This window comes from Neohortaea acidophila (assembly GCF_010093505.1).
Source record: "Neohortaea acidophila strain CBS 113389 unplaced genomic scaffold BDY17scaffold_13, whole genome shotgun sequence".
In the NCBI taxonomy this organism is placed as follows: Eukaryota; Fungi; Ascomycota; class Dothideomycetes; order Mycosphaerellales; family Teratosphaeriaceae; genus Neohortaea; species Neohortaea acidophila.
Window position 1 is genome coordinate 425006 of NW_022985522.1, and position 15327 is coordinate 440332.

The following is a 15327-nucleotide window of genomic DNA, read 5'->3' on the forward strand; positions in this document are numbered from 1 at the left end:
ATAGATAGATAGATAGATAGATAGATAGATAGATAGATAGATAGATAGATAGATAGATAGATAGATAGATAGATAGATAGATAGATAGATAGATATCCGACAGAGGCCCTGCGGCCCTATGTTACGGCATGGCTCACGATCATCACTGGAATTCATAACGTGGTATACGATAAGAGCAACACGGAAAGTAAGGCTACCACTACGGCCTCATGTACAACCACGAGCCGACCATCGTTCATTTCTTCGAATCCGCATCCGCGTGTACATGTATCTCCGTCGCCGGCGCCGTATCCTCCGCAAGAACGCCGTCAATCTCAATAACCGGACCACGGTAAATATGCCGGGCGCGGAGAAGCCAATCACCGGACAGCAACAGCGTGATGCCAAGGAAGATCGGTCCGCTCCAGTTCATGTTCACGGGTGTGACGGGTAGCTCGGGCGGGAAGGGCAGGATGACGACGAAGAAGATGCACCAGCACAGCGCGAACCCGTTGACCAGCGGTCCGTACCAGCCCATCCGCCACGGCCCATAGCGGATGTCGGTGTGCGTGAGTCGGTACCAGAGGAAGGAGGCGATGGGAAGGGTGTAGGATGCGAAGGCGGCGACGGTGCAGAGGGACACCACGGCGTCGATGGCGACTGTGCTACCGATGACGATGGTCGAGAGGGCGATGGCGAAGGTGAGGGAGGCGATGATTGCGTTGAGAGGCACTTTGAACTTGGGATGGACTTTGCGGAGCCATGCGGAGCCCGGGAAGCCGTTTTCACGGGAGAAGGACCAGGCAAGACGGCTGGAAGCTGCGCAGAGGCAGAGAGAGCAGGTGATTTGGATGGAGACCATCATCAGGTCCAGAATGGTGGTTCCGGCGTAAGATTGCGTGGCATTGTAGAAGATTTGGATGATGGGAAATCCTGTGCGGCTGTCGAGGACTTGTTTCAAGTCTGTGATGCTGTAGAGGCAGACGACGACAATCACGAACGCCATGGTTCCGTTGATGAGGAGTGTGTAGACAAAGACACGCGGAATGTTCCAATTCGCGTTGCGCACTTCTTCCGCCATGTGGACACATCCATCGGCTCCAGAGATGGAGAAAGCAGGCAACAGCAGACCAATGCAAAAGCTGATACCATTGTTGGGCCAGCCGCCGTTATTCTCGAACTTGGTCCAGACGAATGAGCTGGGTGCTTTCTTACTGAGAGCCAGGAGAACGATGACGATGATGAGGAAGAACAGGATATGGGCCACTCCGGATGCCGCTTGGAGCATGGGGAGGATTCTCTTGCCGTAGGTGTGCACGACCAAGTTGAAGAGGGAGAAGAAGACCATCCACAGGAAGAGGTGCCAACCCTTGGGCACGTACGAAGGGTAGTTCAAGACGATGAGTCCGGAGATTTGTTCCGTGATGAACAGGGTTGTCGAGACGAAGCCCACTTGCCATGCACAGGAAGTGAACCATCCTGTTGCAACGTCAGCCTGTCAGCCTTGTTGCGCGATACGAAAGTCGCGACTTCGACATGGCAGGCAGTACCTTGAAGATAGCTCAGAAAGACGCGGATCTTTGGCGGTGCAAAGTAATACGTCCAATAATATTGACCTCCAGCTACGGGATACCTGCGTGCGGATATCAGCAATGAGCAATACTCCGCCATCGAGCCGGGCCGACTGCTCACATCGATGCCATCTCGGCAAGCGAACAGTTGATGGCCAAGATGCCAAAGAACGTGCTCAAGAAGCCGTAAACAAGCGCGACGGGGCCGCCATTGAGGAACGCAGAGCTGAGAAGGCTGTAGTGGCGAGATACAACAATTAGCGACGAGTGTCGTTGGCAAGTACTCTTCGCGACTGGACTTACGGCACTGCGAACTCCCATGAACAAAGATTGGTGACCGCAAATCCCAAGATTTGCCAGAATCCCCAATTACGCTCGAGCTGATCTTTTCGACCGAGCGCCGCAAGGACGGCAGCGTCTTCGAGCTGCGTGCTCTTGGTGGGCTCGTCCACATCTTCAAACGTCGACATAGTGGCAGACAAAATGTTGTCTCTTGGGTTCACAATGTGTACAGTAGTCGCCTGAGCGCAATCAACGCAAGACGGAAGTGGGGAGGCATCGACTGCAGTCTTAAGGTTGGCCTTATCGCCGACCGCGGACAGGCGTTCCGCGGTGAAGGATGTCTGAAGCCGAGAACTTCCAGATCTGGCCGACTTCGTTCTCCATTCATTAACCGCTTCGGGTATCGCGGGCGCCATGAGCAGGGTAAGGTTACAGCGCACGTGGCCATCCGAGGGAATTGTGGAGTTCAGGGCACTACGAACAAGCTTCAGGGAGGGAGCTCCGGCACAGCAGTCCGGCTGTTTGAAGTACGGTCATTTATCCTTCCACATGCCAATAATTTCTTCAACCTTGGTGGTCTTGATCTCCGGGAATAGCCTGTTGAGAGACCCTTCCTCGGGAACATCAAACAACCCGTACGCAACGTACAGCCCGAACTTGGACTGGATATCATATAGGGCAGGCCTTGAAATGAACGAGTACGCCGATGCGTGAGCTGGTAGTTCGGTAATCTCACCACTCCGAAGCCTTTCGATCGAATCGTAAGCGACCTGGAACTTGGTACCTGCAGTCGTGAGCTCGGACATAATCTGCACCTCCGCGGCGTGCATACCTCTGTATTCTTCGGCTAGGCTTACAGCTTTATTCCAGGTGGTTTTGTCACTGTAGCAGATCATCGGATACGTCCATTTTTGCAGATCAAGCGCCGCAACGACAAATTTGGCCAAGTCTTTGGAGTACGTGAGAGTCATGGTCTCGTTGCCAGTTCCCGGAATAGATGCGGCCTTGTTGGCGACGTCCAAGACAAAAGTCAATGGTTTAAGATTCGATTCCACGTATGGCATGCCATAGTAGTCGACAAAATATCCATTCTGGAATTGAGTCCATTCCAAATCGGTCTCCTCAAGCGCCCGAAGAGTAGCCATACGAAAGTGTTGGAAAGGAATTCGTAACGACCTACGACATCGCGAGATGAGTGGATCATGGTTGGACATGGTCTCGGGAATGATGACTTACTCATCTGCGGGAAAAACACCACCCCAATTGCTTGCAATGAAGCGTTTGGTTGCGGACGACTTGGCTGCCGCGGCCACCAGGTCAAGCTCCGACTGGCCAGTAGCCGCATTCAAGACGGCAATAGTCGAAATGACCGTGTGAACGTTGTTGGTGTCCAGTACCCTGGTCACTTGCTCAACGTTGCCATAGTCGACGACGATCTCGGGAATGACTGGGTTGTCGGGGCGGGTGCTCTGTTGACGGTTAGTGTTGTAGTCTGGGCGGCTATCATTCCCTCCCTCTCACTGTACGACTCAACACAATCACTTTATGCTTGTGGCTGTTTCTCAACTCTTCAACAATCGTTTTGCCCACATGGCCAGTGCCACCGGCGACTGCAACAGTAACCATTGTGAGGTACTGGTGGTATGTGATGATAGGGACCTTAGCCGGATTCACAAAGAGCCGGTGTCGGTCGACTTGAACTTATACGTCCATTTGTTCTACGCGTGCCGGGACGAACGGACTTGATGATGCGCATTGTGATACGACGGCTTATCGCCTGTCTACCTCATCATTCAATTCATGTCATGTGCAAGACTCCTCGCCATCACCGTGAGACATGAAGGAATCGCGCGCGATGTCTTAACACGGAATAGTGTACTTTGTGCGCGCGCACTAAGCCCAATGAAGACCCGCGCGGGTTGATCCACCGTACTAAAGCAACGACGTCAAGTCAGCCTTAGCCGCCCTCCGCTCTCCTCCACCACTCACTGCCATGAAGAGCTTCGACGGCTGTTGGACGTGCCGGTTGAGGAAGAAGCGGTGCGATGAATCACGCCCGGCATGCAGTAACTGCTCCTCTTTGCAAATCACCTGCCACTTTGGCGACGAAAAACCAGCATGGATGGACGGTGGAGCGGAGCAGCGAGCGAAAGCTGACGAGATCAAGCATGAGCTGAGGCATGCCGCCGCGCGCCGTCGTGGAATCCTGCCGATCGAAGTCCTGGCACCGTTGCGCGCGGAACCGATTCTAGAGTCTCATTGTGATCGAACCTCGACGCCCACGGCACCGAGCACGACGCTGGCACCGAGCGATTATGACCTCATGTCCGCAGAGAAGCCGGAACAGTGCTCTGCGATCAGCTCGTCGGATGGCCAATCGAGGGAATCAGGTCTCGACCGCCGGTTCATGATGTTCTACTTCGACCATTTTTTCCCGTTCCTATTTCCCTTTTACAAGCCATCCCTGCTTGAGGGCGGGCGTTCCTGGATCATGGAACTCATCTTAGGCGACCGAGCGATGTGGCATACCACCCTATGCCTTAGCACATACTTTGTTTCCATCACCCTGGATGGTGCTATTTCGGGACCGAACGTGTGCAAAGACCTTGCTTGGGGACGGCTTTTGGAGCAGATGCGAGTAACTTTTGTGATGCTTCAGAACGACATTCGCGAGGTTGCTTCAAGTGGTACTCAGGACGTGATAGTCAAGACTTCGCGGATCATGGGAAGCATCATTCAGCTACAACGGTTTGAAACCACGGTCGGCAACTTCGACAATTGCCAAAAACACCTCAGTGCAGCCATCGCGCTGTACAGGCAGGTTTTGCAGGCCACATCTAACATCATCGGTCGTGATGGGCGGCCTGCTTTCCGGGACATTCTCAGTCATATGGGACAGCGACTCTGGGCGACCACCTTCGAACAGGGTGGAGCGTGGAACTCGGATCAAGCCGCTTTCCGCTTCTACTCTGCACTTCTGATCGTGGACGACATCATCGCCAGTACATGCACGGGTACACCACCGAGACTGCAGGAGTATCACACTGAACTGCTCACGAATGACCACCGCTCCGACGAAAGACCCCCGTTAAACCTTGAGGATTTTGTCGGCTGCGAGAGCTGGGTCTTGTTACGGATTGGTGAGATCTCCGCGCTTGATGCGTGGAAATGGTCGACGCAAAAGGCGGGGAAGCTCGACATGATGGAGTTGGTGGCGCGCGCATCGACCATCAAGCAGGCATTGCTCGCTGACCTCGCACGCCTCGATGCCTCCACACATACACCCGAGACCAACCTACTCGGGCTGTACGCCGTCTACAACGACCATTTGCCCCCTATGCCGGGCGGCTGCGCCAAATTCGTGACCAGGGTTTGGGCGCAGGCCGCATTGCTCTACCTCTCCCTGTCGGTCTCGGGTTGGCAGCCCGGGAGCGTCGGGATCCGGGAGAACGTTGTTCGTACGCTCACACTTTTGGAACAAATGCCGGCGGCTGCGCTGCTGCGGACCATGGTTTGGCCCTTTTGCATCGCAGGCTGTCTGGCTGAGCCGGGAGAAGAGTGCCGCTTCCGAGCGTTGGCCGATGCACTGATGCCGCATCGATTGTTTGCGGCCGCGCGGAAGGCGCTGGAGATTATGGAGCACGTGTGGAGGTGCAGAAATGAGCTGACCGTCGATTCGGACTTTGCGGCGTGCATGCGCCGCTCGGGGTATACGGAGAGTTCCATGCCCATATTAATCTGATCCCTTGGCACCGTTGAAGCCGCGCGGGTTGTGGGTCTTGGGATTCTCACGATGACTGCGCTCCGGGTCAACATGGATTGCGGTGATGTGATGCTTGGAAATCAGCACTGGCTAACCTCGGACCGAAGGCTGATTGGCACTGCTCGGACTTTATAAGCAGCGATGCTGCCCGGAGAGATCTCTCACCTGTACAACGGGGTAGCGATTCCCTTCCTTCCGTACACACATCAACCGCCGATCCATCAACATGACTTCCAACAGACCTGTCGCCCTCATCCTCGGCTCCGGCCCCCGAGTTGGTGCTGCGGTCGCGAAGAAATTTGCCACTACAGGCTATTCGGTCGCCATCGTTTCTCGCAAGGCCACGGAGACCAAAGACGCCCACGGGGTTCTATCGATCAAGGCCGATTTGTCTGACCCTTCATCGGTTCCCAGGGTCTTCGATGCCGTCAAGAGGGAATTTCAGAGCGCGCCGAGCGTCGTCGTTTACAACGGAGCCGCGTTCACGCCACCTCAGGGCGACGATCTGTTTTCCATTTCGGCGGAGCAACTTGCCTCCGACCTCAACACCAACACCGTGTCCGTCTGGGCCGCAGCTCAACAAGCCGTCAAAGGCTGGGACACGCTCACGCATCACGCCCACAAAGTCTTCATCTACACGGGCAACAAGCAGAACACGGGGATTGGCCCGATCTTGCTCACGGCAACCTTGGGTGTAGGCAAGTCGGCATCCGCGCACCTGATTGGTACCGCGGACGGTCGCTATTCCAAGCTTGGCTATCGGTGGGTTCGACGCTTGTTTGCAACGATAGGCCAGAAAATTCACTCATGCTCTCTCTTTACAGCTTCTTTTACGCGGACGAGCGCACTGCTGATGGTGGCCCGAAGGCCATGCAGCTGGATGGTGACGCGCATGCCGAATTCTTCGCCCAGCTCGCGAGGGGAGAGGGAGATGTGCCATGGCATGCGACCTTTGTCAAAGGCAAGGGCTACGTCAAGTTTTAGACGGATGCAGAGCATGAAGAAAGGACGCCGCAGTCGCTCACCGTTATGCGGCAATGCGGTTGAGTCAATCATTCTCCATTGAGCTTGCATTTGTCAAACCGACTGTTTCCTACGACGCGCATCCGACCACATCGTTGAATTCGTTGACGCCGCTGATCTCTTACCGTAATGCCAGTCGTTGAATGTTGATACTGGTCAGTTGTCCTTCAACCCCGCGACTACCTTCTACATCCGGCCGACTTCGTTCTCCATCCATTAGCCGATTCGGGCATCGCGTACTTCTGTAAGCCCTAAGCAAGGTAAGGTTCCAACGCACGTGGAAATGTGGAGTTAGGGGATCGGCGACGTGGGCCGCTGTGGGGCTTTATCAAACGCCGCCTTGCCGCCTTGCCCTTTACCCGCGGATTGATGCCGGGAATGCATCCCTCGCGAGCGGAATGGAGATCCTTTAGATTGTGCGAGGGGACAATGTGTGGGTAGAGGCTCGCCAGCAACAACAAAAATCGGTAGACGAACAGGCCATTGCCATGCCTCTTTCAAACACATTCAACCTCCTCCTGGACCGGCTCAAGATGACCGCGCCCAAACCAAACGTCCGCGTAAAGACTCACGAGCCGATAGCGCTGAACGATGGCTGCGTCTTATCTGCAATGACCTGGATGCCCGAGGATGCCGCCACGAATCCCGTTCCCGCCATTCTCGAGTATCTGCCGTACCGGAAGAAGGATCAAACGGCTATTCGCGATGCACTCAATCACCCGTATTTCGCTGCTCACGGCTACGCCTGTGTGCGGGTCGACATGCGAGGCTCTGGTGACTCGGAAGGCGTGCTTCTTGGCGAGTACTTGCAGCAGGAACAAGATGATGGTTTGGAAGTGTTGAAGTGGATTGCGGCTCAACCTTGGTGTACGGGCTCTGTTGGAATGATTGGGATCAGCTGGGGTGGCTTTAATGGGGTTATGCAAAGCGTGTATCATCCGCCGGAGCTGAAAGCGGTCATCTCGATATGTTCCACCGCGGATCGGTATGCTGGCGACATCCATTACATGGGAGGTTGTTTGCTGGTCGACAACTTCACATGGGGTGCTTCCATGTTCGCCATTGCTCCCACTCCTCCGGATGAAGCAGACTTTGGGGATGGCTGGCGGGAGACATGGCTGAAGCGCCTGGAGTCCGGAAACACTTACGTAGCGGAGTGGCATGAGCACCAGCACCGCGACACTTTCTGGCGACATGCTTCCGTCAACGAAGACTACAGCGCGGTCAAGGTCCCCACATATCTCGTCGGCGGCTGGTCTGATCCATATTCGAACTCGATATTCGACATGATGAAGAACTTCAGCTGTCCGAGGAAGGCGTTGGTTGGACCGTGGGGCCACTTGTATCCCAACTTCGCATCTCCCAAGCCTCGGATTGGTTTCCTCCAGGAAGCATTACGCTGGTGGGATCAGCATCTGAAAGGAAAGGAGACTGGCATTATGAACGAGCCCGCAATCCGGTGCTGGATGCAAGACACTGTACCTCCGCAGAGACACTTTGAGGAGCGACCTGGACACTGGGTGGCGGAGAGTTCGTGGCCGAGTGACAACACAGAGCATCGCAGTATGGCACTTGCGCCTGGCAAGTTGGTCTCAGAGTCAGATTCAAGTGCTAACAAGGAGCACTTGTCGATCCGCTCCCCTCAGACTGTCGGGTTTGCCGCGGGCAAGTGGCTCATCTTCGGTCCATATCCTGAAGGGCCCGGAGACCAAAGGCAAGACGCTATCGGATCGTTGGTGTTCGACACAGATGTATACGACCAGCCCCTGGACATCCTTGGTGCTCCAGTCCTCCAGATCAGGGTATCGAGCGATAAGAAAGTTGCATCAATCGCCGCTACATTATCCGAGGTCTTGCCTGATGGTGCTGCAACGAGGATATCGTATGCTGTGTTCAACCTCTCTACCCGTGAGAGCGATTCTGCTCCCGAATACCTCCAGCCCGGAAAGTTCTACGATGTCACGATCAACCTGAACGAATGTTGCCAGCGGATATCGGCAGGAAGTCGACTCCGTGTTGCCCTTTCAACTACCTACTTCCCAATCATCTGGCCTGCACCAGAGGCGCCGACATTGACGATTGACTGCGGAAAGAGCTCCATGACCTTTCCCATCCGGCCAAAATCCCCTCTTGATTCCGAACTGAAAACCTTCCTACCCGTGGAACAAGGCTCGCCGCTTCCAACGAAGAGTCTGCGCGCACCAAAGCAAAACAACACCCTCTCAACCGACTACGACACCGGCGTAGTGACCGTCCGCTACGACAGTGATACCGGTTGCTACATCAATCTCGACACCAACTGGTGTTACGGGGCGCACGAGGTGGTGACCTGTTCAATCCACCCGGACGACCCGCTCTCCGCTCGCGTTGAGCAAACGTTCCGCAAAGAATATGGGCAGGGAAAGCCGAATCTCGTCATTGAGGGATGGCTCAGGATGAAGGCCAGTAAGACGGACTTCTTCATCACTGCTCGCATGGATGCGTACGAGGACGAGAAGAATATTTTTGGGAAGGACTACTCGTTCACGATTCCCCGGAAGTTCGTATGATGGTGTCCACGGCTTACAGGTGGCATTTGGAGCAGGTTGTTTAGAAAGAGTTTGCAGACTCTTTTCCATTTTATAGCTTACTTACCTATAGAGTTCCAGAATGCTGTTTCATTAACATGTCATACGTCGAGGATGTGATAATCTGGTGTCAACGGGGACATGGATGACATATGCCGATTAGGTCAGGTGCCAAGTTTCTGCTGAGGCTGACAATGTGAAGTCCACTCTTACACCATTGACTCTCATCTTAGACGTCACGAATAGACCGCCGCCAAAGTCCAGGAGTCTCTTTTGTACGACAGGGCTGGCCTAGCCTGCCCCTTTCGGCACGGGCAACCAATTCTTTTGCCACCTGAGTGTGGCCTTCGACTACACGCTTCTACCCGTGTTGGCTAGCGATCTCATGAGCGCTCCATGTGGAGGGCGAGGCTGATTCATCCGTCTTACCATGTCAGAGCTCAATCGCAAGAAGGATACCGGGGTCAAGGCCCCCAAAATCGGAGATGCAGACCGAAGAAGGATTCGGTCGCATGCTATGCGACATGTGAGACGCATGCAAAGGCAAGCTCGCGATGACGGTAAGCTTCATTCCTCGCCACCACGCCCGCATGCATTCTAACGCCAAGAATTGCACGCGCAGAAGACCGACTCAGTCATGTCAAATCGCCAGCGTTCCACCCAACCCAGCCGGCCGGCATCGACAGCACGCGAGCCGCAGTTCAAGGCCAACACCGTACGCCCCTAACGTCTTCTCCGCAGCATGGTGATACTATCGCCAGCACGCATGCATTCAGCAGCGGCGATGGCGTCCGCGTGCAACGAAAAGCTCGAATTCTCGAAGCCTCCCAGGGTCGCATTCTCCCTCAGCCCGGCGGGATGGCATTCCACCGCTACATCCTCGCAGAATTATTTGGTGCGAGCTTGATTGGGTCGAGTGTGCAGCGCCACCGTTCTGTCGCCATCTCTGACTACCGCAAATTTGTAGCGACGACGCGATCGGACGTCGTCCACGCTGTCGACGATACCGTATGCTTACTGCTGCCCGCCTGCACCCTCAACGACCCTCGGATCCTCCTGGAGGCTCGGCAAAGACATTTGGCAGCCGTAGGGCACATGCGCAAGGCCCTCGAAGCTGACGCATGCGACGTTGACGCCACAATCGCCGCTGCGATGGAGCTCCTCTTCACGGAGATCTTTCAGCCCGTGTCCCTGGGCACGAACAGCTTGTACGAAGGCGTTGTTCACCTGGCACGCACTCACACGCTACATCTGACATCGTCGCAAGCACCCGTGACCCGCTTCCTGCTGGTCCAGTTCCGGCAGATCATGCTGCTGCAAGCTTTGGCCTCCCGCGCTCCCTTGCCGCTCGGCGTAGAGACGTGGCAGCACCTACCAGATACCGGCCCTCTGCTGCCAGAGATGGCTGAAACCTTGATGCGACTGGCTATTCGACTACCGGGCCTTCTCTCCGACGCACGTGATGCTATATCGTCGATCCCCTCGGATCCTTTACGCATCGACGTTGCCATATCGGAACTGCTGGTGCTGCAAAGCAGTCTGTCGCGGTGGCAGACTGGGTACTGTACGCAACCGACGGATTTGTTTACAGCCGCTCCATTCGTGCGGACTCCACAAGCATCCTCCAACCTGGATGGAAGCTGCGTTGTTCCCGACATACGTCTATCCTCTCACAATCCTTCGCTCAGCATTCAATGTCAGACGCTGTGCTACATTTGTCTTTTGTTGATTCGAGAAGCTCTAGCGGACCTTGCTGCGGCTCACGGCGAAGTCACTCTGTCACATTACTACTCCTCGCGTGCCACGCTTGCCGCCGATGTGTTGTGTCGACTAGCGGCTCATTTCGCGCAGGAAACAGACGACTTGCTCGACAAGGCTTTGTCCATCTGCGCTCCGCTTCACTTTGTGCGCCAGTGGTACATGACCAGCGGCGATTGTCAGGGAGCGGAGTGGGCTCGGCAACAAGAGGCACGAGTACAAACAGCGATACCATTCTTGTCATGGCCGTCTCTGCTTCCGCTTAGTCTCGTGTCCTTGTACATGCAAGGATGAGGACGGTCTATCGATACGCCATTACATTACATGCAGCTCATTCGCCCGCTTGCGAACCAGAATGGGCATGCCAATCACTGGGACAGTTGGAACGATATAGTGTAACGACATTCCCGAATCTCCTACCTGCTATTCCCCTATTGAAACTGCTCCACGGCCTCCGCCTCAATCACCGCCTCATCAATACCAGCCTTGGAAAAGATGGCCGTGATTCTATATCCTGCAGACTCCAGCAAAGCCTTCCACTGATCCTCAGTCCTCTCATGTGACGAAAAAGCAGCCATCATGATCAGATCCAACGCCGCCGGCTGCGGCTGAACGCCCTGCTTCAGGAGCACGTTTTCGTTCAGCAGTAACTTCGGCGTGCGTCCATCGGGTGTCTTCTGGGACAAGGCCGAGTGCATCTGTTCGAGGATCCGACGAACCTCGACATCAGGCCAGTCATGCAGCACAGAGTGCATGAAGTATGCACGAGAGCCCACGACTGGGGACTCTTTTGTGAGATCGATTGGAACGATTTGAATCGTGGCCGGCAAATCCCCGTGGCTTTCCGCCTGCTCGGCGACCTCTGGCAACTCCTGCAGCACGAGGCATGGTCTGTGAACCGAGCAGAGAAAGTGTGAAGCAAAGCGTTTCAGATCGTGGCCACTTCCGCCACCCAAATCGACCAGGATGGTATCCTTGATCTTCTCCACGTCCTCGCCATGTTGAAAGAGTCGGTCCCCGATTGGGTAGACATCCTCCCATGTGCCTCGCTGCGAAGTGTACGCCGCCATGTGGTTGGTGAACATGTCCAGGGCTTCAGAATTGCCGCCGAGCCAGTCAAAGAAGGAGAGCTTCGTTTGGAGAGCATGCTGCCACGAACTGTTGAGGAGCTCGCTTGGGTTCTTATAGTTCGTCTCTTTCAAGAAGCTCGGGAGTTGCTGGAACATGGGGTTGGCGACGATATATCTAACTCCAATGGTTAAAGCGCCGGTCAGCCAGCGCCCCGCCTCCTCGCACTCACCGATAATCGACTGTTGAGCTGCAGGGCCGTTCAATCAACGAACTCGAAAGCTCTGTTGCAACGAATGCGTCGTCATCGACTTGCCCGATGGCTCCCATACTGACGAGCAGGCGGAGAATGCGTTCTGCACTACGTGAGTCCAAAGCTCCAACACGACAGAATGAATAGCATCCTCACCCAGGAGCTTCGGATCGGTCTTGGTCGACGTGGCGAGTCCCTCTGCCGTGTACCTCGAGCCATCAACAGGCTTGCCAAGCGCCTCGAACAAGCCGACGTCGACGGCAATCTTCATACATGCGGCATACGCAGGCTCGACCCATGCCAAGCGAAGGAGAGTCTCCATCGGCTTCTCTAGTTGGATACACCGCGCTCTTGCCTCGGCCAACGCTTTCTTTCGAGCCTCTTCATTTGTAGGAGGAATCATGTTGCCGTTCGTGGAGGCTTGCTGTTGCGCAGGCTTGAGCGAGGCGGTTGTGGACATTGCGGACGTCGAGCCAACAGTAAGGACGGGAGGGAGTGGTGTTTGAGAAAGCCATCGATGGCTGCGTACGCTCTTATATTTGAAGGTGTCGCCGACGCCGACGTGTCTGTGCCGTCTTGAGAAATCCTTGGTATTGCAAGGCTGAGGGCTGAAGAGCAATGCCCGGTTCCGGCAGGTCTGCCGATCTGCGTACAAGCGAGCCAAGCTCAAGCCAGCAGCCGGTGGACGGATGATTGATTTATGATTACGACCTTCTCGACGATCTTCTCTGCCTATTACGTTGATAGCGCTGAGGCTGATAGTACCGTTCGTGTCGCTCCACCAACGTTAGTTGCTCGGCGATCTGCCAAGTCTGCTACCAATCTAATGAATTCAACATCCTCCCCCGTCTTCAAGTTGTCGGACCACTCCATCCCAAGTAGAGAGCAGCAGCTCACCTTACGAAGCTGCCTTGCTCGCAGCTTCAGCACCCTCAGGATCATGTGCCGACACCTCGATCTCAACCACCCCTTCGGGCACGCCCAATCCAGCCACGCCATACGCAGACCAGATGGGCCGATGATCCGGCATCCACTTCTCAAAATTGCGCACCATCGCCGCCAGCGCTTCCTCGTTCAGTGGGACGTGGTACGAATTCACCCGATACACCTGCGCCCAACCTTTTCCGCCGGCGTCCTTGAGTGTCAAGTCGACATTTGCAAACGTCTGGTCGATCTGTTCTGCGACGCCCGTGAGGAATTCGTAAGTCTCCGGATCGACTCCGCCTGCTACCTGGTCAATGAATGGTCGGAGATGATGGGCAGTTGTGGACCCTTGCCTTGTCCAGCAATTTCAATGCGGTCTCCGATTCGTACTGCCTGGCTGTAGCGGAGCCTTTCCGTCATCATCTGTCCAAATCCTTTGTAGGAATAGTACTTTAGGTGCGACATGGTTCTGAGGCTTTGGGTATCGGTTCACAGCCTCAAGGATCAATTCTGAGCGTTCGGGATCAGACAAGCGTGACAAAGAGGTAAGAGGCAGGAGAATTACAGTCGACGAAGAGCTGAAAGCGTCATTTTATAGTGATCTTCCGACATACATGTACTTTGTAAGTCTTTGCTAACCATCCGCTCCGATCCTCCGGTCTACAGTAACAAAAACACCTGGTTCTGCCGGGCAACTCTAACTTAAATTTGCTGTCAGCTTACAGTACAAGGGACAGCGAATTTTAAACAGCTCCAACAAGTCCTACCTCCATTCAACATACGCTTTTAGTCTCCTCAGGGTCAGAGATGAGCTTTTGCCTGCAGAATGTCTCTTTGCCGTTCGGATGCCATTCTTGGAACAAGGTGTCTTCTTGCAGGGTGGCTCGACGTCTTCTGACTCGCCTGGCTGTTCCGAGTCCATCTCTGCCTGTCACGTTAATAGGGATGAGGCAGGTAGTACTATTCGCGATGCTCCGTATGCTTCAATTCGGCCGGCGTCCATGTCCCCGGCCCCCCTTTTCGCTCGTCCATCCAGTCGCGAATGGGCTGCCACTTGCGACAGGTGTGTGCTCCCGGTCTACCAAGCGCAATGTTGAATCCGTCCCAGTGGTACATCGGGCTAGGCGTCATGTCGCCGAAGCAGATGATGGCCTGGCGAATGCGATCCATGCAGTGCTCTGATCAGGGTACGTCAGTCGCCACCTTCGGAATAGAACTGATCCTGTCACGTACCGAGATGCGCGGTATCATCCCACCGCGAGTCGAATTTCTCGTAGTGATGATCGTGGCCCTTGTAGGTGGCATTGGGATAGAGAACCTTGGCCATGCGCGTGCGGACTTCGTTCAGGCAGTGTAAGGAATGGAACATGTCCGGCTCGAAATGATAGAGCCCATCCCAAGGCAGAGGATGGAGCTCGGGCAGGTAAGGAGCAGCTTCCTCCTCTGTCATCGGCGGGAACTCGTCTGCAGTCGAGATGCGATCTTGTTAGCAAGTGTAATTTGGGCTCACGAGGAACGAATGTCCGGCGGAATCTGAGTCACCCACCTCTCATCATGTCGCTCCATGCATCGTCGAGCTCTTGGGAAGGTTCGCCAAAGTATTCCACTTCCGCGTCCTTGTGGCGGAACATCTTCTGCTGGTCCGGATCGTACATCAGAGCTCCGGTAAACGTGCGCTGCTCGTACTCAATTGCTTTCCGGCTGTCTGGGAGATCTGTTGGAAAGATGCAACGTTCGTCCGTCCGCCACTGCAGCACGTTGAATATAAGAGACGCCACGAGAAGAATGGTAGTCACGCTCGCGACGATCCATGGAAGTTTGGTGGGGCGGCGGTCGGAAGCGTGGAGATAGTCCTTGAAGAAGGCGGCGTCGAGCAGTCTTCCCTTCTCCTCCTCTGCGTCCAGGGCTTGGTCCTCATCGCCATGGCTTTGCCGGCGCTCGTCCAGCGGGGTACGATCGGTGTATAACGCGGTCGACATGGTCGACAGTGCAGCACGGTGGATATCACGACAGAGTCGAAAGGTCGAGAGACAGAAAACGGTCGAGCGACAGGAAGACGACAAAATCGTTACTCGATCACGTCTGAAGCGCCAACTCGGCCCCTTCCCCCTAAAGTTGGTCAGGGGGTTGGAGGATCGT

General features: G+C 55.1%; 9 protein-coding genes across 9 annotated transcripts in view; 4 read left to right on the top strand and 5 right to left on the bottom strand.

Moving 5' to 3' along the window:
• BDY17DRAFT_305763 (amino acid/polyamine transporter I) overlaps positions 1-2206 on the bottom strand; it is a 2269-nt gene extending 63 nt beyond the window's left edge. Inside the window, exons 1-4 of the mRNA XM_033734907.1 lie at positions 1854-2206; positions 1672-1785; positions 1530-1612; positions 2-1458 (exon numbers count right to left, since the gene is read on the bottom strand). Coding sequence (XP_033585313.1) covers positions 236-1458; positions 1530-1612; positions 1672-1785; positions 1854-2020 — 1587 coding nt within the window. The 5' untranslated portion in view covers positions 2021-2206 and the 3' untranslated portion in view covers positions 2-235. The remainder of the gene's footprint in view (position 1; positions 1459-1529; positions 1613-1671; positions 1786-1853) is intronic.
• A 124-nt stretch (positions 2207-2330) lies between these two features.
• On the bottom strand, positions 2331-3618 carry BDY17DRAFT_58498 (uncharacterized protein). Its single transcript, XM_033738527.1, has 3 exons — positions 3354-3618; positions 3069-3301; positions 2331-3008 (listed from the first exon to the last, which is right to left on the bottom strand). The coding sequence occupies exons 1-3, from the start codon at positions 3456-3458 to the stop codon at positions 2366-2368; spliced, it is 981 nt and encodes a 326-aa protein (XP_033585314.1). The 5' UTR covers positions 3459-3618; the 3' UTR covers positions 2331-2365.
• Positions 3619-3805: 187 nt separating this feature from the next.
• BDY17DRAFT_58508 (fungal-specific transcription factor domain-containing protein) lies at positions 3806-5698 on the top strand. Its single transcript, XM_033738528.1, has one exon. It carries the CDS (start codon positions 3826-3828, stop codon positions 5572-5574), a length of 1749 nt encoding a protein of 582 aa, XP_033585315.1. The 5' UTR covers positions 3806-3825; the 3' UTR covers positions 5575-5698.
• Positions 5699-5821: 123 nt separating this feature from the next.
• Positions 5822-6579, top strand: BDY17DRAFT_258557 (uncharacterized protein; the record flags this gene model as incomplete). The annotated part of the gene is made up of 2 exons (XM_033731787.1): positions 5822-6372; positions 6420-6579. The coding sequence occupies 2 exons, from the start codon at positions 5822-5824 to the stop codon at positions 6577-6579; spliced, it is 711 nt and encodes a 236-aa protein (XP_033585316.1).
• A 410-nt stretch (positions 6580-6989) lies between these two features.
• BDY17DRAFT_305771 (Alpha/Beta hydrolase protein) lies at positions 6990-9285 on the top strand. Its single transcript, XM_033734908.1, has one exon. The coding sequence runs from the start codon at positions 7107-7109 to the stop codon at positions 9165-9167; it is 2061 nt and encodes a 686-aa protein (XP_033585317.1). The 5' UTR covers positions 6990-7106; the 3' UTR covers positions 9168-9285.
• A 4-nt stretch (positions 9286-9289) lies between these two features.
• BDY17DRAFT_58537 (uncharacterized protein) lies at positions 9290-11306 on the top strand. Its single transcript, XM_033738529.1, has 2 exons — positions 9290-9745; positions 9808-11306. Exons 1-2 carry the CDS (start codon positions 9616-9618, stop codon positions 11235-11237), a joined length of 1560 nt encoding a protein of 519 aa, XP_033585318.1. The 5' UTR covers positions 9290-9615; the 3' UTR covers positions 11238-11306.
• Positions 11306-12593, bottom strand: BDY17DRAFT_58547 (S-adenosyl-L-methionine-dependent methyltransferase). The gene is made up of 2 exons (XM_033738530.1): positions 12421-12593; positions 11306-12367 (listed from the first exon to the last, which is right to left on the bottom strand). Exon 2 carries the CDS (start codon positions 12167-12169, stop codon positions 11375-11377), a length of 795 nt encoding a protein of 264 aa, XP_033585319.1. The 5' UTR covers positions 12170-12367; positions 12421-12593; the 3' UTR covers positions 11306-11374.
• A 569-nt stretch (positions 12594-13162) lies between these two features.
• Positions 13163-13653, bottom strand: BDY17DRAFT_319382 (endoribonuclease L-PSP; the record flags this gene model as incomplete). Its single annotated transcript, XM_033736273.1, has 2 exons — positions 13163-13488; positions 13542-13653. 2 exons carry the CDS (start codon positions 13651-13653, stop codon positions 13163-13165), a joined length of 438 nt encoding a protein of 145 aa, XP_033585320.1.
• A 495-nt stretch (positions 13654-14148) lies between these two features.
• BDY17DRAFT_314014 (uncharacterized protein) lies at positions 14149-15167 on the bottom strand (the record flags this gene model as incomplete). The annotated part of the gene is made up of 3 exons (XM_033735781.1): positions 14149-14366; positions 14422-14670; positions 14735-15167. The coding sequence occupies 3 exons, from the start codon at positions 15165-15167 to the stop codon at positions 14149-14151; spliced, it is 900 nt and encodes a 299-aa protein (XP_033585321.1).
• Positions 15168-15327: the final 160 nt, after the last annotated feature.

Bases quoted from the DNA above. Each gene is read 5' to 3' on its own strand.
- BDY17DRAFT_58498 (XM_033738527.1), bottom strand. From the start codon at position 3,458: ATGGTTACTGTTGCAGTCGCCGGTGGCACTGGCCATGTGGGCAAAACG. The intron at 3,302-3,353 runs GTGAGAGGGAGG...AACCGTCAACAG, and splicing joins TGATTGTGTTGAGTCGTACA to AGCACCCGCCCCGACAACCC. The intron at 3,009-3,068 runs GTAAGTCATCAT...GCGATGTCGTAG, and splicing joins GGTGTTTTTCCCGCAGATGA to GTCGTTACGAATTCCTTTCC.
- BDY17DRAFT_58508 (XM_033738528.1), top strand. From the start codon at position 3,826: ATGAAGAGCTTCGACGGCTGTTGGACGTGCCGGTTGAGGAAGAAGCGG.
- BDY17DRAFT_305771 (XM_033734908.1), top strand. From the start codon at position 7,107: ATGCCTCTTTCAAACACATTCAACCTCCTCCTGGACCGGCTCAAGATG.
- BDY17DRAFT_58537 (XM_033738529.1), top strand. From the start codon at position 9,616: ATGTCAGAGCTCAATCGCAAGAAGGATACCGGGGTCAAGGCCCCCAAA. The intron at 9,746-9,807 runs GTAAGCTTCATT...TTGCACGCGCAG, and splicing joins AAGGCAAGCTCGCGATGACG to AAGACCGACTCAGTCATGTC.
- BDY17DRAFT_58547 (XM_033738530.1), bottom strand. From the start codon at position 12,169: ATGTTCCAGCAACTCCCGAGCTTCTTGAAAGAGACGAACTATAAGAAC.